Source organism: Psittacula echo (genome assembly GCF_963264785.1).
Source record: "Psittacula echo genome assembly, chromosome: 6".
Classification (NCBI taxonomy): domain Eukaryota; kingdom Metazoa; phylum Chordata; class Aves; order Psittaciformes; family Psittacidae; genus Psittacula; species Psittacula echo.
The window spans coordinates 51,618,254-51,635,538 of record NC_137743.1 but is presented as its reverse complement, the minus strand read 5'-3'; the positions used below and the strand labels follow the sequence as shown (position 1 = coordinate 51,635,538).

The following is a 17,285-nucleotide window of genomic DNA, read 5'->3' as shown; positions in this document are numbered from 1 at the left end:
AAATGTTTTGCTTTTGTGGCTCCAGGAGTTGGAGGCAGGTGAGAGGTGGCATGAATTGGCCTTTCAGATGTTTTGAGGATTTTTTTTTTCTAAAAGATTGTTTTGAAGAGAAAGAAGTGGGGGGAGTAGATGGGGTTGCTTCAGTTTGACTGATCTCAAACAGTGTTAGTCTGTTGGTCATATCAGAAGCATGTTGCATTATTATGTGAAGTTATACGTTATAAAATGCAAAATAAACCAGTTTGGTTTATTACAAATGATAAAACCAGAAACATTCTTTAACAAAGTTAGCAAACATGAAATATTTCCGGAAGAGAAATGCAATGAACTAGCACCTAAGAACACATTATATATATATTTCCATATTAGATAACTATTTCATGACCAGATCACCAAAAGAACTCTTCCAAGTTCAAACTCAAGAATGCTTATGAAGAACAGCAAGCTCTTCAAATGCTTAAAATTAAAAAATACTAAGACTGATTGTGACAAAGGTAGATTCATATTTATATTACTTGAAAAGTGGATAAATATGTATATATATGAACAGAATGCATATATAAACCAGTTTGGTTTATTTTGAGACTGAGATCCAGTTTGGTCCCTGCATGTGGTGGTCAGTGGTTGAATGTCTGTTTGAAACAGCTGTATTGATTTGGAGTCAGATGGAGTATTGGTGTAACTGCAGACTAATTCCACTGAATTCTGCAAGGTATTTCTGGTGATGCTGATGGGTCTGGAAGTTTGTATTAACTGATGGTTTCTTGTGCTCAAGTCAGTCTTTGTTTTGCAGTATGTTACTGTGAAAACTTAGTATTGTAATATTTAACATGAATGTTAATCTGTCTAAATAAAGTCTTTACTGGGGTGAAAAAGAGCTCGGGTATAGTTAAATTATTACAGTATCAATACAATTACATTACTCCTTTCTTTTATGATGAGAAAAGAGATATGCAAATGTTACTCAGTGAGGGTAAGTGCTTTTTGACTAATGACATAGTAATAATTTATTGAATGAAATCTTGGTAATGTACTACATAACAGTAATACCTCAATATCGCTTGAATTTCAGAACATTTCAGGATCTGTCCAAACAAATGGATATATCTTATGGTACAGTCAGGGATTCAGCAGTGTATGAATACTTTAAAGCAAAAGGGACCAACCCTTTGGAGCAGGATAACACATTTGCTGAACTGTGGAGGACTATCAGTAAGAATAATGGAGCAGATAATTGTGTATCAAACCCTTCTGAAGGCATCAGAAAGGTAAAAGTGGGTCACAGGGGGGTTCATTTAATTTTTGTGCTGTATTAATGTTGTATGCATACAGTTAATAATGTTCAGTCACAGGAAAGCAATTGTATAGTCATTAAAACCAGAAAAAAATCCCTATCTAAAGTTCCTTCTAGTAACCCAATTGCAGGTTAGAATCATATTTTGGGGTCATGGTTTTGAATGTAAGTACTTTAGTTCTACCTAAATCTTCAGTATGTAAGTCCTTCTTTGGATCTGGCCACAAGGTTTCTCAGTTTCTTGAGAGCTCTGATAATACCATTTTGAATGTCATTCTTTACTTTATCCAGGTACCAACTCCTGTCCTTTGCTCATTTCAGTGGTTTTTTTTTTTTTTCTGAGGTGGGGGATTGAGCTTACTGGAAACATGAGCAAGAATCAAGGGATTCACTGAACACAGAATTATTTCTCCTAGAACGGAATGTTAATGCAACACTTTCTTTGTTTATTATAAACTTTAAAAAATGAACTCACATGTTGCTGTGCTTTCACATGCTCTTCACCATGCTTTTATTTCTCTTAGATATGACCACACACTTATTCTGTAAGCCTACTGTCATTTATTACAGCTAGATTTGCCTAAGCTAGAAATGTAACTGTAGATTGGCAGGCTTTTCAGAATACTGATTATATTGTCTGTATGGGACTGGCAGCTCCAATCTATGTGATAATAACTTTTCATATTAAGTTTGATTTCAATATTGTAGGATGATTTTTATATAACTTGATTGGCTCATTCAGTTAACGTCAACAATAACCAAATTTACTTCAGTCCCCAAAACTGACCAAGGCTGCTGTTTGATTAGACACCTGCATAAATTTGGCTTAATGTTTCATAACATTGTCAACTAAACTGTTGTGTAGTTTAAATGTTGCTCTTTCTAGCTCACTGAGCTCTTTGAATGGAGACAAGTTTTTCATGTCTGGTATTACAGCTAGAAACTGTTTTTTCTAAAGGAGAATTGATGACGGCCAAGGAAATGGGACTTCCCATCCAGAAACACGTACTGCTGCATGAAAAAGAAGTAAATGTGCCTTAAAAATGTATTTTATAAGAAATCTAAAATCTCTCTAGCATAAAAAGATCCCTAAACCATTTTTTCTGAATGAGGACTTGCCTGACAGAATGCAAAAAAGCCCCAACAAACCAAAACCAAACAAAAAACCCCAAACCCACCACTATTATCCTTTCTCCCCTCCTTCTTCTTTCCATTTTCTTCAGACAGTGTCACAGTTCAGCTGCAGTTACAAAGAGCAATGCTGCTTTAATGCAAAACAGGAGAGTGCTGCTTATTTATGGTACAGGCAGGTATTTCAGATATTTGTCTCTATTCCATTTACCTCTCCATTTTCTGGAGATTTTCCTACTCCCTTTGACTGCCTAAAAACAAAAGGATAATAGTGGAACAAAGTCCTGAAAGCTTTTGTGGCATTTGGTTGCCATGGCAGAGGTCTCTCTTCAGACACAACACAGTCCCTGTAGCCACAATGACTATCTCCCATTGTCAAGGCACAGCTTCTGCAGCACTGGTAGAGCTATGGAAAGGGCATTAATGCACTGCAAAGTCACATAAGCAACAGAAGGGTGTTTCAGAGCTGAGGGGGCAAGTTATTTTTGTCGTACACTCACAGCAGTTGAAAGTGGTCACTGAAGATGGAAAACATCATGCTATTCATAAGCATCTCTGCATAGCATAGGAGGAGGTTACCAGACAAATCACTGCTCCATACAAAATGCTATTTTGCCACTTGGGTTTTCTGGCACTATAAAGGATGAGGATTGACTAATGCTATCATATGGAAAGTTTCTTTCTGGGTCAAGCTACAGACAGGATACTCAAGAAGCATGCAGTAGGTAGCTCCTGGCATCTTATCCCAGGTGGACATTGGTACTGGAAGGTGCACTTCTACACATTTCTAAGCCATTTGTAAATCTCAGTAAACTCTTTGCATAATACCCACTGGCCATCAGTTCTTCAGGGCAATTAGTAATTACTGCAATATATGTAATAACCTGTGACTTTTTTTCACTGTGAGCAGCCATTTTTTGCTTTGAAAGAATGAAGTAATATGACCCTTATGTAATCCTATATATATATATTATACATATATACATATAGGAGAACTAAACTGTTACTGTTGTATTTTTTAAAGGCTTTGCTTTGGTGGAGACTGTTCTCCTGTCCAATTTGATGACAAAATTTCTCTGAATCGTTTCTTTTCTTCCTGTGTATCACTTTTGATGAAAAGTGATCAAAATCAAGTACAGTGCAAAATGTGAATGTATCATTAATTTAGGCAACAACACAGTAAGAGTTTATTCCTTACGTTTTTTGCTATCTTCAAAAGATTCTATCCCTTACTGAACTCTAAATATTAAATCAGAGCATTTCTTATTGAAGTCACCTCTGTTCATTTTTATCTTGAAAGTAAAATTAATTTTAAAAGTTCAATTAATAGATTTTTTAAAACTATATTTTCCAATAATTTATTGTGCACAACAAATTTTATATTGTGAATTATGGTTGCTCATCCATATGTTTTCAGGGGTCCTCAAAAATTTCTCCATTTCTTGACCCCTTTGGAGTAAAAGCAAATGCCTCCTTAAAGCTGAATATATTACATCCTTCAGTGGCTCCTTAGTTATATTAATTTTAAAATAATTTGAACAGGATTGAATGGCATGGTTTTGATTTTTTTAGAACTGTGTTGCTTCTCTTAAAACACTTCTTTATAGATAGTAAATGTTATCCAAGCAGTTTTTTAACTTCTCCATTAATCCCAATGTAAAGGTTACTTTTTGATATTTCTGTAGTACCAGCTATATATTGGGATCAGTTGCATTGACACTTGTTCTGGCTGTAAATTAATCATGAATGTTGCATTATACTGGCACTTTAGTGTGATAGCTTCTTTATAAGTTTTAGATAAATCCCACATAATTGATCAATGTGAAATTCATCCTTTTTTCAAGTTATTTCTTACCATGCTTTCTTTGAAAAAATCCATCATTTTACCATCAGTAAGTCATAGAATCATAGAATAGTTAGGGTTGGAAAGGACTTAAAATCATCTAGTTCCAACCCCCCTGCCATGGGCAGGGACACCTCACACTAAATCATGCCACTCAAGAAGTCAGGACCCTTTGAACAATATTCTTCCATCTCCCCCCATGTTGAAGACTGACAATATGAGGTTGCTTACAGCTAAGTATTACTGTTCTTTTTGTGGTCCTTATTATATCTATGAAGCAATTTGCCACGCCTTTTATTTTCTATTTATGATTGTGAAGAAGAACTATATTTCATGTAAGTTTTGCCTGTGGGGTTCTTTTATTCTTAAATCTGCTTTCTTAAGCCTCTTTGACCAAAGATAAACCTGGTGACTTGGGTGTAAATCACCATAGTAGTTCCACCTGGGTGGAATAAATGAGCTTTGCTTTGGCTGAATTTCAATTAAAGAGGTTTTTGAAAGGTTAAACCATGCTATTTTTGTTTTGTTCTGCAATATGCCTGCATGCTGACAGTCCCAGTAAGGCCTTAGCAAAAGAACCAAATATGAAAGCCAATTAAAAGTCTAAAGTTTAGCACATTATTGTGTGTTATTTAATTCTTCATTCAAGCTATCTTACCTGTTCTCAGCTGCTATTTGTCACATTCCCTTTTACCATCTTTCTCTCTATATTATCTTTGCAATGATGTCTGATCACTAGAAAATTTTGTGGGCCCTAAAAACATACAATGCAGGCTTTAGTTGCCTGTCCTGTGAATGCAAGAACCTCAGGATATGGATTTTTGTTGTATTGTGATTAGGATTCGGTTTCATGGGTAGGTACATCTTTGTCATTTGCAACTAGGTAGCCTTGAGACAGTTGCTGCTTATATATCCCATGGGTCAGCACCACGTTTCATGGAATTCTTAGTCTTCCTACTGTACATGTCCCTCAGGCCTCCAAGCTAAGGGGTATGCACATGTGCACGCATGCACTCTTTCACATGACAAAAAATAAATAATTTAAACTACTTTTTAAAAGTTTTGGGTTGATTTTTGGTTGAAAGTGGCAATTTAATTTTATTTGGCTTTTGCTGCTTGCCTACTGAAGCTATAGAGAATGTAACACTATCTCAAACACACATGTATGTGTGTGGGTTGTGTGTCTTATACATATGTTTTTCTAAGTTTGACAGATTTTCTGTAAATTAAACAGACAATACTGCTTAGCCGTCACGACAGGTATTAATAGCGATATCAGCAAGGATGCTGAATTTAGACATCAAATAAACACTTGGTCATAAGGAAGCTTTCCATGCAATGAACACACTAATAGTACAAGGTCTTCACTCTCCAGAGAAGAAAACTAGTGAAAAAAGTTTTGGAAGAGTCAAATCTTCCCTTAGGAAAAAGGGGTATTCAAAATTCTGGTTTCTTCAATGAAAGAGAGGAAACTGGCTTACATCCAGTATTTCTGGGAGTTGAGAAGCATGCATAACTAAGAGTTCAAAACTCAGATTCTTGTTTATGCTAAAATTATCAGACTGTCAAGAGAAATAATGCCCTACAGATGTGATTGCACTGGATAGAATTATTTATGTCACAAAAAATATGAAATTGATATGAAGAGACCTGTCTTTGTTTATTGACCACTTACAGTTGTATGATGCAAGTTAGGACAGCAACACTGCAAATGCAAGAGAAGTAGATCTTTTCAAAAGATCTGCTGTCCAACACTGAAAGTGTACAAAGCTGTTTTATATAAACTAAAGTACAGAACGCTGACACTTGAAAAGTAAAATCAATAATGTGACCTGAAATCAGAACATCTAGACATTGACTTATAACTGAAATTGAATATTTGAGGAAGAGTGTGTTCCTCAAGTATTACTAAGAAAAAAATGAGGAATATATGAGATGTCAATGTTTTTCTTTTCTAAATTGTAAATTTGAAAAGATCAGTTACAGAGCAATTCTAAAACAACTAAAAGATACAGCTGTCTAAAAGAAACAAACATACAAAAAAACCAAACAAGCAAACAGAAAAATGCAAGACACACTTTAGCACAATGATTTAGGCCAAATTTTCTCTGGGTTTTCTCTTTCTGTAAATCCATCAGGCAAGTTTTAGCTCTCTGATAACAGGGATTTTGTATAAATTCTGTGTACAGTATCAAGTGCTGTTGTCTTTGCCTCAATTAGTACATATTTTTAATGCACTTGGGTAGTTTTCTATTGTAGGCAGCAAAAGCCTATGTACTATTTACCATAAAACACAACCTGCCTGAGATGTGCAAAAATGGGACTTTTGATGGTCCTTCCCTGTCAGGAAGACCAGTGGGACTGATGCCCATTGCCTGTTGTCCCTAACCAGGTAGAAGGCCCATCAGCACCACTGCAGATGTGAAAGCATAAAACGTGAATTTTTAAAGCCCATCACAAGAAAAGCAAAGGGCAAGTTGCAGAGATTTGCTGCTAACAAACCAGTTAGTTGTACATGATCATTCAGAAAATACCTTTGTAAAACACATTTTAGGCCTCCAAGAATGTGGGCTGCTGGCTAAACAGAGGCTAAGTGCCTTGCCATGCTTAACTTTTTACGCATCCTTGTGTTAATAGGTTATGAGCCTTTTCTGCCTGTTGCATATAGTAAATAGTAACTTGTTTGTTCTTTCTTCCTTTGTGCCACCATTACCAGTTTAGGTAGGCAGCCAGGCATAGTATTAAATGCAGATGTGGATGTCTTGCTCTGGTTTGGTTTCATACAATGGCATCAAAGTGAGAGATATTTTTACGAACATGCTAGTTCAGTAAGCTGTGTCCGCTAAATCAAAGTATGACTTTAACAGTAGTCTTCTGGCTCCTATTTTAATAACTCCTGTAAGGCCCATAAGGTAGTTCAGATTTTAATAAGGTTTTGTACTAGTATATGTCCTGGGTTCAGTAGCAGTAGTCAGTTTTTCTCCTTCTTAGTAGCTGTTGCAGCACTGTGGTTTTGACTTTCGGCCTGGGAACGGAGCTGATAACACTGATGTTTACCCTGACCAAGGACTTTGTGAGTCTCATGCTCTGCCAGGGAGGAGGAGAAGCTGGGAGGAAGCAGGGACAGGACACTTGACCCAAACTAACCAAAGAGGTATTCCATACCACAGCACGTCATGCCCAGGATGTAGAACTGAGAGTTCCTGGAAGGGCTGGATCATGGCAGGGTGGGGGCGAGGTACCAGTTGGTGAGCGGTTGTATTCTCTTGCTTGTTATTTCCTTTATCATTATTACTATTAGTGGTAGCAGTAGTGGTTTGTGTTATACCTTAGTTATTAAACTGTTCTTGTCTCAACCCGTGAGAGCTGCATTCTTTTGATTCTCCTCCCCGTCCCTCCAGGAGCGGGGGGAAGAAAGGTGGGGTGGAAGTGGACTGCGTGGTTCTGATTTACGGCCTGGGCTTAAACCACGACAGTTCTTTTTGGCGCCCAACGTGGGGCTTGAAGGGTTGAGATAACGACAGAACTGACCGAGGCACAATGCTGATTTATTGGCTCTCAAAGTTGTTTCTCTTGATGTCACAGTTTCAGTATGCTGTAGCTTACTTAGAGCCGGTATTTGCTGTGTTAGTGTTTATCAAGTGTGGGCCTTGGGCTAAGGTTCTTGTTTCATTGTATTTTATGGTAATGGCTTGTAATACGGGGGGGCTCCGGCAGCAGGGCGGGATGGACGTGGCCGTGGACTTGTACCTGGCCATCCCGCTGCTCTTCACCGTCCTGGCCCTCGTCCTCGCGTCCGTCTTTGTGAGGCTGCGGGGAGCTGAGGGGGAGCGGCCCCGGGAGCCGGCGGCGGCCGAAGCAGCCCGGGAGAGGGGCCCCGGGGACCAAGCGGCGGCGGGAGCGGGGCCGGAGGCCGGGAAGGAGGCGGCTGCCGAGGAGGGGAAGGAGGCGGCTGCCGAGGAGGGGAAGGAGGCAGCTGCCGAGCAGCGGGAGGAGGCGGCGGAGGAGCCGAGCCCCACGTCCGAGCCCAGCCCCGCGGTGGCCAAGAGCATCCCCCAGCAGCCGCCCGCCGAGCCCTGCGAGCCTGAGCCGCAGGAGGATGCAGGAGACCCCGCAGCACTTTCCAGCAAGGCAGAGGAGGAAGATCTGGACTCAGAAAAAGCGAAGCTGGTGGTGAGAGAGCCAGCAAGCACAGCAGCATCATTTGAGAGTTCTGAAGGTTTTGAATGGCCTCTGGGCACCCTTGGAACCTGCCTGCTGATTGTGATGGGGATCACCATGTTGGCACATACACAGAGTGTGTTTTACCCACGGCCATTTTGTCTGATCCCGAGAGTTAAGCAGAGTCAGGTTTGGGTCTTGTCTGGGTTTAGACAATACAGGGGGACCGAGAGGTTTTCCCCAAGGCTGGACAGTCATGAGTGTCACGGTGTGTGGGACAGTATGGGCGAGTATCTAATCCACTGGGCCCCTCCAGTGCTTTGGAAGCATTGGAGATGGAAGGCAGCTGTGTGGAGTCCCCGACGACAAGTTGCAGAGACTGCTGCAGGGGAGGGTGAATTATTTTGAGCCTGATGGGCCCATGACACTTCAGGCCATCAGGGCAGAGATGCAACATAGAGATGGACTCATGATCGAGGGGTGGACTTTGCAATGGGCCTCTCCTGCCCTGAAAGACTGTTACAAGAGATGGAGCCCACCATCATGGATCGAATGGACTCAGCAGCTTTATAGGGGTTGGTCCGTGCACTAAGATAAGAGTGCACTGAGATGAAAGTGATGGTATATTGAAAATGTGGGATCTGAGCATGACGTGAATGGTATGGAATAAGGGGTGGATACTGTCCTGGGTTCAGTAGCAGTAGTCAGTTTTTCTCCTTCTTAGTAGCTGTTGCAGCACTGTGTTTTTGACTTTCGGCCTGGGAACGGAGCTGATAACACGGATGTTTACCCTGAACAAGGACTTTGTGAGTCTCATGCTCTGTCAGGGAGGAGGAGAAGCTGGGAGGAAGCAGGGACAGGACACCTGACCCAAACTAGCCAAAGAGGTATTCCATACCACAGCACGTCATGCCCAGGATGTAGAACTGAGAGTTCCTGGAAGGGCTGGATCATGGCAGGGTGGGGGCGAGGTACCGGTTGGTGAGCGGTTGTATTCTCTTGCTTGTTATTTCCTTTATCATTATTATTATTGGTGGCAGCAGTAGTGATTTGTGTTATACCTTAGTTATTAAACTGTTCTTATCTCAACCCGTGGGAGCTGCATTCTTTTGATTCTCCTCCCCGTCCCTCCAGGAGCGGAGGGAAGAAAGGTGGGGGGGAAGTGGACTGCATGGTTCTGATTTACGGCCTGGGCTTAAACCACGACAGTATAGCAACAGTTCTGTGGCTACATGTATTAATTGCTGTTACTCTGAACTCACCAGGAAGGTGGCAAAGGAGAAAGTGGGGACAAGCCCACAATGGTAGCATGCCTTTAATAAAAAGTTATTTTTAAAGCAGTCAGTACAGGCTCATTTAAATATTATGAAAGAAGAAGGATATAACATTTTGGCTTTGGTCTAACACAGAACTGCCTTGACGTAGATAGAAGGAAAGTGGGGAAAAGATGTGGATTGTGGCAAATAGCTTACAGAAAATCCAGACAATCTTTGTTTCCCTGGATTTTACCCACTAGAGAATAACTCACCCATTTGAATTATTGTGATGTTTAAACAGCTATCAGAGACTTCAGAAAGCTATGGTTTATATCAAAGCATGGTGAAGTAAATTAGCTTAATTGCTCAACTGAGGAGTCCAATATAATACAATAACTAAGGGAGACTTACAGCCTTACAGATGAAATCAAAAACTGAGCTTACACAAAAATGGAAAATATGTGGAAGGATGAGCTAATTCTGTGTCAAAGCTGCAACCATTGCCTAACGGAGCTTATGGGAACCAAAGAAACATATCCAGGACTTCAGTTCTCTGCCTTGCCTTGTTCTAACCTAAAGAAAGATCTGAAATAATTTACTTGCATTAGATGTTCCAGCCCATCTGTTCCATTATGCTCTGTATGTTCACCAGAGGCTTAAAAACATACTACTTAAATATATTAGGAAACTAATAATTACTTTAACCAAACAAAATGATGACTTTGATGACTCTTTTCTTTACAGAATCCCTATCCAGGGATGTTTCTTACATCTTATGTGAAGTAAGGTGATTTACATTCATTGTATGCACTACATACAGGCATTGGTTTAAGTCCCAATTAAGGCTGATATATGAGTGGGTGTGTGCTAAATTAAAACAGTATTTGTCCCAAAACTGAGATAATAGGAGACGCTGATGACTGTTCTTACCTGTGGAAATAAAAAAGGAAGCTCAAAGCATACCTTTCATTAGAGGACTAACATATTTCTTGGAAGGGGCTTTTTCTTTTGTGAAGAAAGCTGTAAAGTTACAATTTTCGTGACTGTGATGACTAGGAAGCACCACTTAGTGCTTATACTATACCCATGTTGTTACATGAATGTATGGAGCCAGTCACACTCCATGTCTCTTACGAAACATACATCAAATTTCATCAGCAAAGGCAATAGCTTTAATTTATAATTAATAGCCTGTTCGGTAAACCTTGCCTACAATTACAGTTGGCTATGTTATCCTGTGTATTCCTATTAAAAATGGAATACATTTTAACGAGATTGGATTAGATGAGGTACTGCTGGGAGCAAAGAGTATTAGAAATGTTCTAAGACAAATAAACTCTGACCTAATGGAATATCACTATAGAGTAATGACAAGCTCAGGGTTTGTTTGCTTGCATGGGTTTTGTCTTACCTACAAATGTAATTTGGTTTAGATCATGTTGTGTTCATGCTGTATTTACAGGCAAAGAAAGGAAACTATGCTTTCCTGTGGGATGTGACAGTGGTAGAATATGCTGCACTGACGGATGATGAATGCTCTGTGACAGTCATTGGAAACAGCATCAGCAGCAAAGGATATGGGATAGCACTCCAGCATGGAAGCCCCTACAGAGATCTTTTCTCCCAGAGGTAAAACAAAACAAAGCTCAGGACTTCTCTCTAAAATTAGCAACCATTTATGATTCATGTTAATTTTGGCAATTATTGAATAAAGGACCATAAATAAGTGACAGCAGACACGTTATAAATTCAGGCTTCAACAAAGCTGCTACTTCTGCTCCACACACATCTGCCTGGAGAGGAGGGGACTGCGGGTGGTGTTGCCCTCACACCTCCAGGCAGCACTGCCTCTGGCAGAAAAAGGGCTGATGTCCTCACAGCTGTATATGAGAAGAGATTGAGGAGAGATCTTTGATTCATGCTACGTTTTGATGGCTGTGAAGCAATGTGTTGCTCCCTACAAGTAAGCAAGTAATAATGCCCTGGTTTATCCTTTAGTGTTGGGAGAGAGGTTGAAGATTCACAACGGTGCAGGAAAACAAGAACTGTTGAGTATCGCATGGGATTGCAAGACTATGAGACTATAAAACTGTGCCATTTATTGATCTTTGAGCTACCAGCTAGGAGTGTCTTTTCCATGTGAATGTGTACACTGAAATGGAGACATGCAGTTGTGCAGGCATGTGTGGTCCTAGCAGAAGGTGAGCAGGTGCTCTGTCTGTTCCAGGCAGGGAGCTGAAGCAAGATTTCCTTTTCCTCCTTGTTTATAAAGAGGAATAAAACTCCAGCTGCATAACCAGAGACAAAGCTGCCTCAAGAGAAAAGATTGTTAGTAAACAGCTAAAAGAGTTATCAAACTAAATCCAAAATGAATCATTCATGGAGAGAAGGGACACTTCACAAGAGACAAAACAATGATTAATTAGCAACTGTTAACACAGTAATTCAGGCATTAAATAACAGCATTGAAGTAAAATCTTTTGCATAAACTACATTTGCTGAAGTAAATGAGTTGGTTGCTGCTTAAACAGATTTTTATTAAGTGGCACACAAATAGTAGCATGCTTAGTCTCACATGATTTTGAAATTATTGTGGGACAGCAGCAGCAGAGTGGATTAAGCATGTCACTAGTGGGAACAGCTGTTGGAGCTGAATGTAGCCAGACCAGACATGACTAACTGGAATATGGTGATTTCCCATAGAAATGCTTTTTTCATTACAGTGGAATTTTTGACAGTCTCTTGTTTTTCTAAAGTTACCTGGTGGAGTTCACCTGCTGCTGTGAGGAGAAAGAACTCTTGGTATAACAGAGTTTCAAATGAATACTACTACACAGTGGTGGTCCTGGGATGCAGTTTTGAATTGTGGGACGGTAGATTTAAAATATATGTGCCATACAGAAAAGACAAAAATCCAGAAAGTATCAATGAAAATAATACTTATCTTTTGACATTTCTGCAGGATCCTAGAGTTGCAAGAAAGCGGAGATTTGGATGTTCTTAAACAGAAATGGTGGCCACGGATGGGACGTTGTGACCTGAATAGTCATGCCAATGCACAGACAGATGGGAAGGCACTCAAGCTTCACAGTTTTGCAGGAGTTTTCTGCATTTTAGCAATAGGCCTTCTTCTTGCATGCTTGGTGGCAGCATTGGAATTATGGTGGAACAGCAACCGTTGTCATCAAGAAACACCGAAAGAGGTCCATAACTTTTATTCTTATCACAATTAAAAGTAGAAAACATGAAAGAGAGTGAAAGTTGTGGGATTTTAGGTGCTCTCATACAATAAATTCAGTTTATTTTGATTTGCTGTACTAAGCTTTGCATATAACTTTTTGGGTGGTTGTTTCTAAACAAATAAAGCAAAACATGTCTTTTGTGCACATAGAAGGTGCCAAACTGACAGCCCTGAAGACTAAAGTCCTCTATTTATTTATAGAGCAGATACAGCATGGGCAGCAGCAGTGCTAACTTCCCCACACTGGCCCACCAATGTGCCTCAGCCCTGACCTGGAGAGACCACCTTTAGGGATAAGAGAGTAGTTCAGAAAAATACCCTCGGCCTCTCTGCTGTGGGTGATGGGGAGGCCAGTCATGGGCATCCAGTTGTGCCATCTGTGTTAATATTTTCTCTGATCTGAGACCCCATCCATCGGCTGCGAGAACCGTATCCATCCTGTGTCGGCTGTGCAGCTGCCAGCCAGCTGGTAGCTGTTTTCCTTCACAGCTGACCTAGGCTGAGTTTGAAGAGATAGATGAGCAATTAAAAATAAGCCAGCTTGTTATTAACTGAATAAGCCATATTGCCATGAAGCTCTTTAAATTTCTTCCTTTCTTTTGAAATCAGTTTTACTTCTTAAAGTAGCAGCCTCTCAGTAAATGGACCTTTATATGACATATTTCACCTAGAAAAATACATCTGAATTTCTTGGGTTTGAAGTTTTCACGCACATCAATGAGTAATATTTAGCAATGCTATGATAGAATCAGTCCACACTCAAATCTGTCTCGCACTAAACCTTGTTTACGTATATTAAATGTTTAACAAACTAACCTCTTGTAATTTTGGAGGCACTGAGGCATTTGTAGGTGCTTTCATCTTGGAACAGATGTTTGTTACAAGCAAATAATAGCAGCAAGCTGCACTACAGCTGGAAAATAGTACATAGCCCATCAATGCCAATCTATGTTTCTCAAGTTGCCAAGAGTACTGCACTAATTGACATACCTATCACCTGTAAGCAATTGTGGCAAATGGGATCTGAAGATATATGCTGCAGTCTGTAATGTTGTGAAATATTTATCAGTAAGATTCCATTCTTCTGAGTTCCTGCTTCTCCCATTTGAATTCATCCATCAAGTGCTCAGTGATAAACATCTGTACCATGTTTGTGGGACAAAGCTGCAAAGTCACTTGCCTGTGGCTCCACAATGTACAATAGTGAAAGGGAAATTTTGGTAAAAGGAAGCATATCTCTGCTTTGCACAATGCAGCACTCTAAAAGCAGGCACAGGGAGAGCACAAGTAGGTACTCTTGTTTATAAAGAAGTTTTCATATGAACAGAAGTGCATATTTAATTGCTTTTTGGTTAAATACTGTGGCATTTTTCCCTGCTGTCTTGTAGAAGTCACTCCTGCTGTAACCGAAAGGCCCCATGCCACGTTAGCATTGCTAAGACGCAAACCCTTGCAGTAGATGGTTCACTGCCCACTGTGAAAGCCAGGCAGAGCAAAGGGCAGGGACGTTGTCTGAAGTGTCCTCATGCTGCGTGTGCACAAGTATTTGTTTTGCCAGTTCTGCAGTGCATTCCCCTCTCTATGCTCAGGGACTTGTCTTTGTGCTACTTTGTAGAGTGAGATGAGAATATGCTCCAAAGGCAGTTTCATATAGGTAAGGCAAAATAATTCACTCCTTTACTGCAAGGCGCTTTAAATACTCAGTTTCCATCTCTAAGAGTCTTACTGAGTTTAAATATTTTATTTTTGCCCATACCCTTAATTTATCTTTTTATAACTGTAAGAAGGATTATTACATATCCCTGCCTACCCCATCCCATCTTTTCTCCCCTTCCTGTACCTATTCTATTCCTTCCCTTTCCCTCCAGTGCATTCTTGATCTGGGTTGCTCTGTATATCCTCTTTTGTTGTTTCTGTGACAAACAGTAGAATACTTTTAAGCTTCCATTTTTTAAAGTATATTAAAGCTACTCATCCGGTAAAGCTGTACTTGGGAAGATGACCTGGCAAGAGAGCTGGGTCTGCCCTTAGAGCACAGCCAGCCCGGGTTAAGGGAGGCAAATTAAACTTAGTGCGCATGAGCAGGCTCAAGAAAGGTCCATGATGTGGGTACTAAAACTACTGAAAGAAGGAACAGAGTCAATGGGTGCCCCGGCACAAGTACATGTTGAGGTTGAATGAGAAAGTGCGTGTTCTCGAGGAGAGGGCACAGGGATGAGAGCTCACAGGCCAAGCCATCAGGAGGGTATGTGAAGCTAGCAGGATGGAACATAATGAAGGGTCCCCGAAAACGGCAGCTGGGTGCAATGCAAAGCCAGAAGCACTTTTGGACCAGGTCAGAGCGGCCACAGGAAAGCGCAGCTGCTGCCCAGAGCCATCGATGGGCAGAGTTTTCAGAGGTCTTCTGCTTAAATGGGACACAGACGTATTTATTAACAATCTAAACTCTGTTTCCACTCGGACCCGCTGCGGATTGGGTCCTGCAATACATTAAGCCCAAACCGAGTCGAAATCGCACACCCGAGCGTGCCCTGACTCGTGTCCCCGCCCGGCGGCTCCTGACCCTCCGCTCGGGCTCGCCGGCAGCCGGACGCACAAGCCGCCCATCGCGCGCCGCTTTCTGATTGGCCCAAGCGGACGAGACCCCAGTAAAGCAGTAGCGAGTACGTGACTAGAGTGCCTGCGGTTAATGGCTGCCCGCTCCACGGGGTGGCGCTCCGGGCACGGGAGCACAGGGACTGGGTAAATCTGCAAGTGAATGTAGCAGGTATGTGTCGGTAGATTAGTGGGCAGAGCATTTTGTTTATGTGGCGTTAGAGGAGGGATTGAAGCGGGATTGCTGATGGCTGCTGTGATTAAGATAGGAAACAAAGTTTCAGAAGAGGTGGTGTAAATTGGTTGAAGATTTTAAACGTGTTTAGGAGAACCAGGTTTCAAAACTTAGGACAGGATCCAGGGAGGAGGAGAGCCTTGAATCTCTGAGGACTCCCCTGATTGAATCAGGAGCCATGGCTGAGCATTGTTTAGGGAACTGAAAGCAAAGCCAAGATTTGATCTCCAAGCTTTGATCTACAAGAGGAGTGTTTTGGAGTATCTTGTTTCTGTTTCTTGGTATTATCCAGCTTTTCTACAGCAGTAGCTGTAGTAAGAGAGCTACCGCATGCAAGCATATACAGAACACTCAAATCTGCCTGTTAGTTGCATCTAATACTGCAGATAAGTCGGTTAGTTCAGTAAGAGCTGCAAACTTCAGTCATGCTGTTGATTTTCTTCTGCTTTTGGGAAGTCTTTGGCAAAACATGAGTGTTATGATACCACCTAAAAGTTGTGGGAACTGGATTGTCTCCCAGTCTTTGTTTTTTTCTAGGAAGTGCAGACCTTGTGGAGGGTCACAGAAGGTACTGCTTCTCTTGCAGCCTAAGATTAGACTTTGGTGTCATCTCATGATGCAAAGCACGAGGAGCTAGTGTTTGGCTTCTGTGATCCTTACCCTTGTTGAGAGCTTTATAAATCCATTATAGAAAAATTACAGTGGATTTAGGATTGAATGAGGAGTTGTCACAACTTGCAGAGCCCAAGTTTAAAGTTCTCTCTTCAGCTTGACCCACTTGGGTAGGCTGTATCATGCCAACAATTGACAGTACATTGAGGTGTTCAAGGACTCAGATGATGGTATAAATCACAACATTTAATATTTATATAATTTTAATATTTATAGCTGCAATGCTGTACCGCATTCTTCTATTAGGGCTCAAGTTTGTAATCTCCCAAACTTGGAGAGAGATCTGGTAATGTTTAAATGTCATTATTATTTTCTAATTCAGGAAAATTTAAATTTGGTCATCTTTCCAAATCAGATTTTCGAGAATCTATAATCATCCTCTCCTAATTGTTATTAATACCCAGCCATCCTATACCCTATACAGTGAAATTTAGCCAGCTCATACGTCTCTCCCTGTGTGTTAAAATCTGGAATTTACACAGCTGCTACTCAGCCTGGGATAGTGATACCTAATCTTTAGACTTTGATAAGCCTCAGAGATTTTGGGAGTTGTAAAATAGAAAATGAAAGTTAGTATTTATTCTGGAATTTCTGTTCAGTCACTCTGTGTCCCTTTTAAATAACTGAGAAATCAGATAGAGTTATTGAAACCTTGCTTGATAGAAATGTTGAGCTTTAAATAATTATCTCTAGCTTTCTACATCTTTTGACATGAGTCCTATGCGTTTATTTCATGACATCAATAAACTATAATATAATTTGGATCACTTAGCTTCCAAGGGCTTTGCCACATCATGAGGCGTTTGGTACCATTTATTCGATTTGACAGACTGAATGGCAGTTGTAAAATCTTCATT

The 17,285-nt window shown here is 40.7% G+C and overlaps 1 protein-coding gene across 1 annotated transcript in view; it reads left to right on the top strand.

Annotated features, from left to right (window-relative positions):
• GRID1 (glutamate ionotropic receptor delta type subunit 1) overlaps positions 1 to 17,285 on the top strand; it is a gene marked incomplete at its 5' end in the record, with an annotated part of 550,600 nt that overhangs the window by 519,829 nt on the left and 13,486 nt on the right. Inside the window, 3 exons of the mRNA XM_080620875.1 lie at positions 1,073 to 1,268; positions 11,148 to 11,314; positions 12,648 to 12,888. Coding sequence (XP_080477001.1) covers positions 1,073 to 1,268; positions 11,148 to 11,314; positions 12,648 to 12,888 — 604 coding nt within the window. The remainder of the gene's footprint in view (positions 1 to 1,072; positions 1,269 to 11,147; positions 11,315 to 12,647; positions 12,889 to 17,285) is intronic.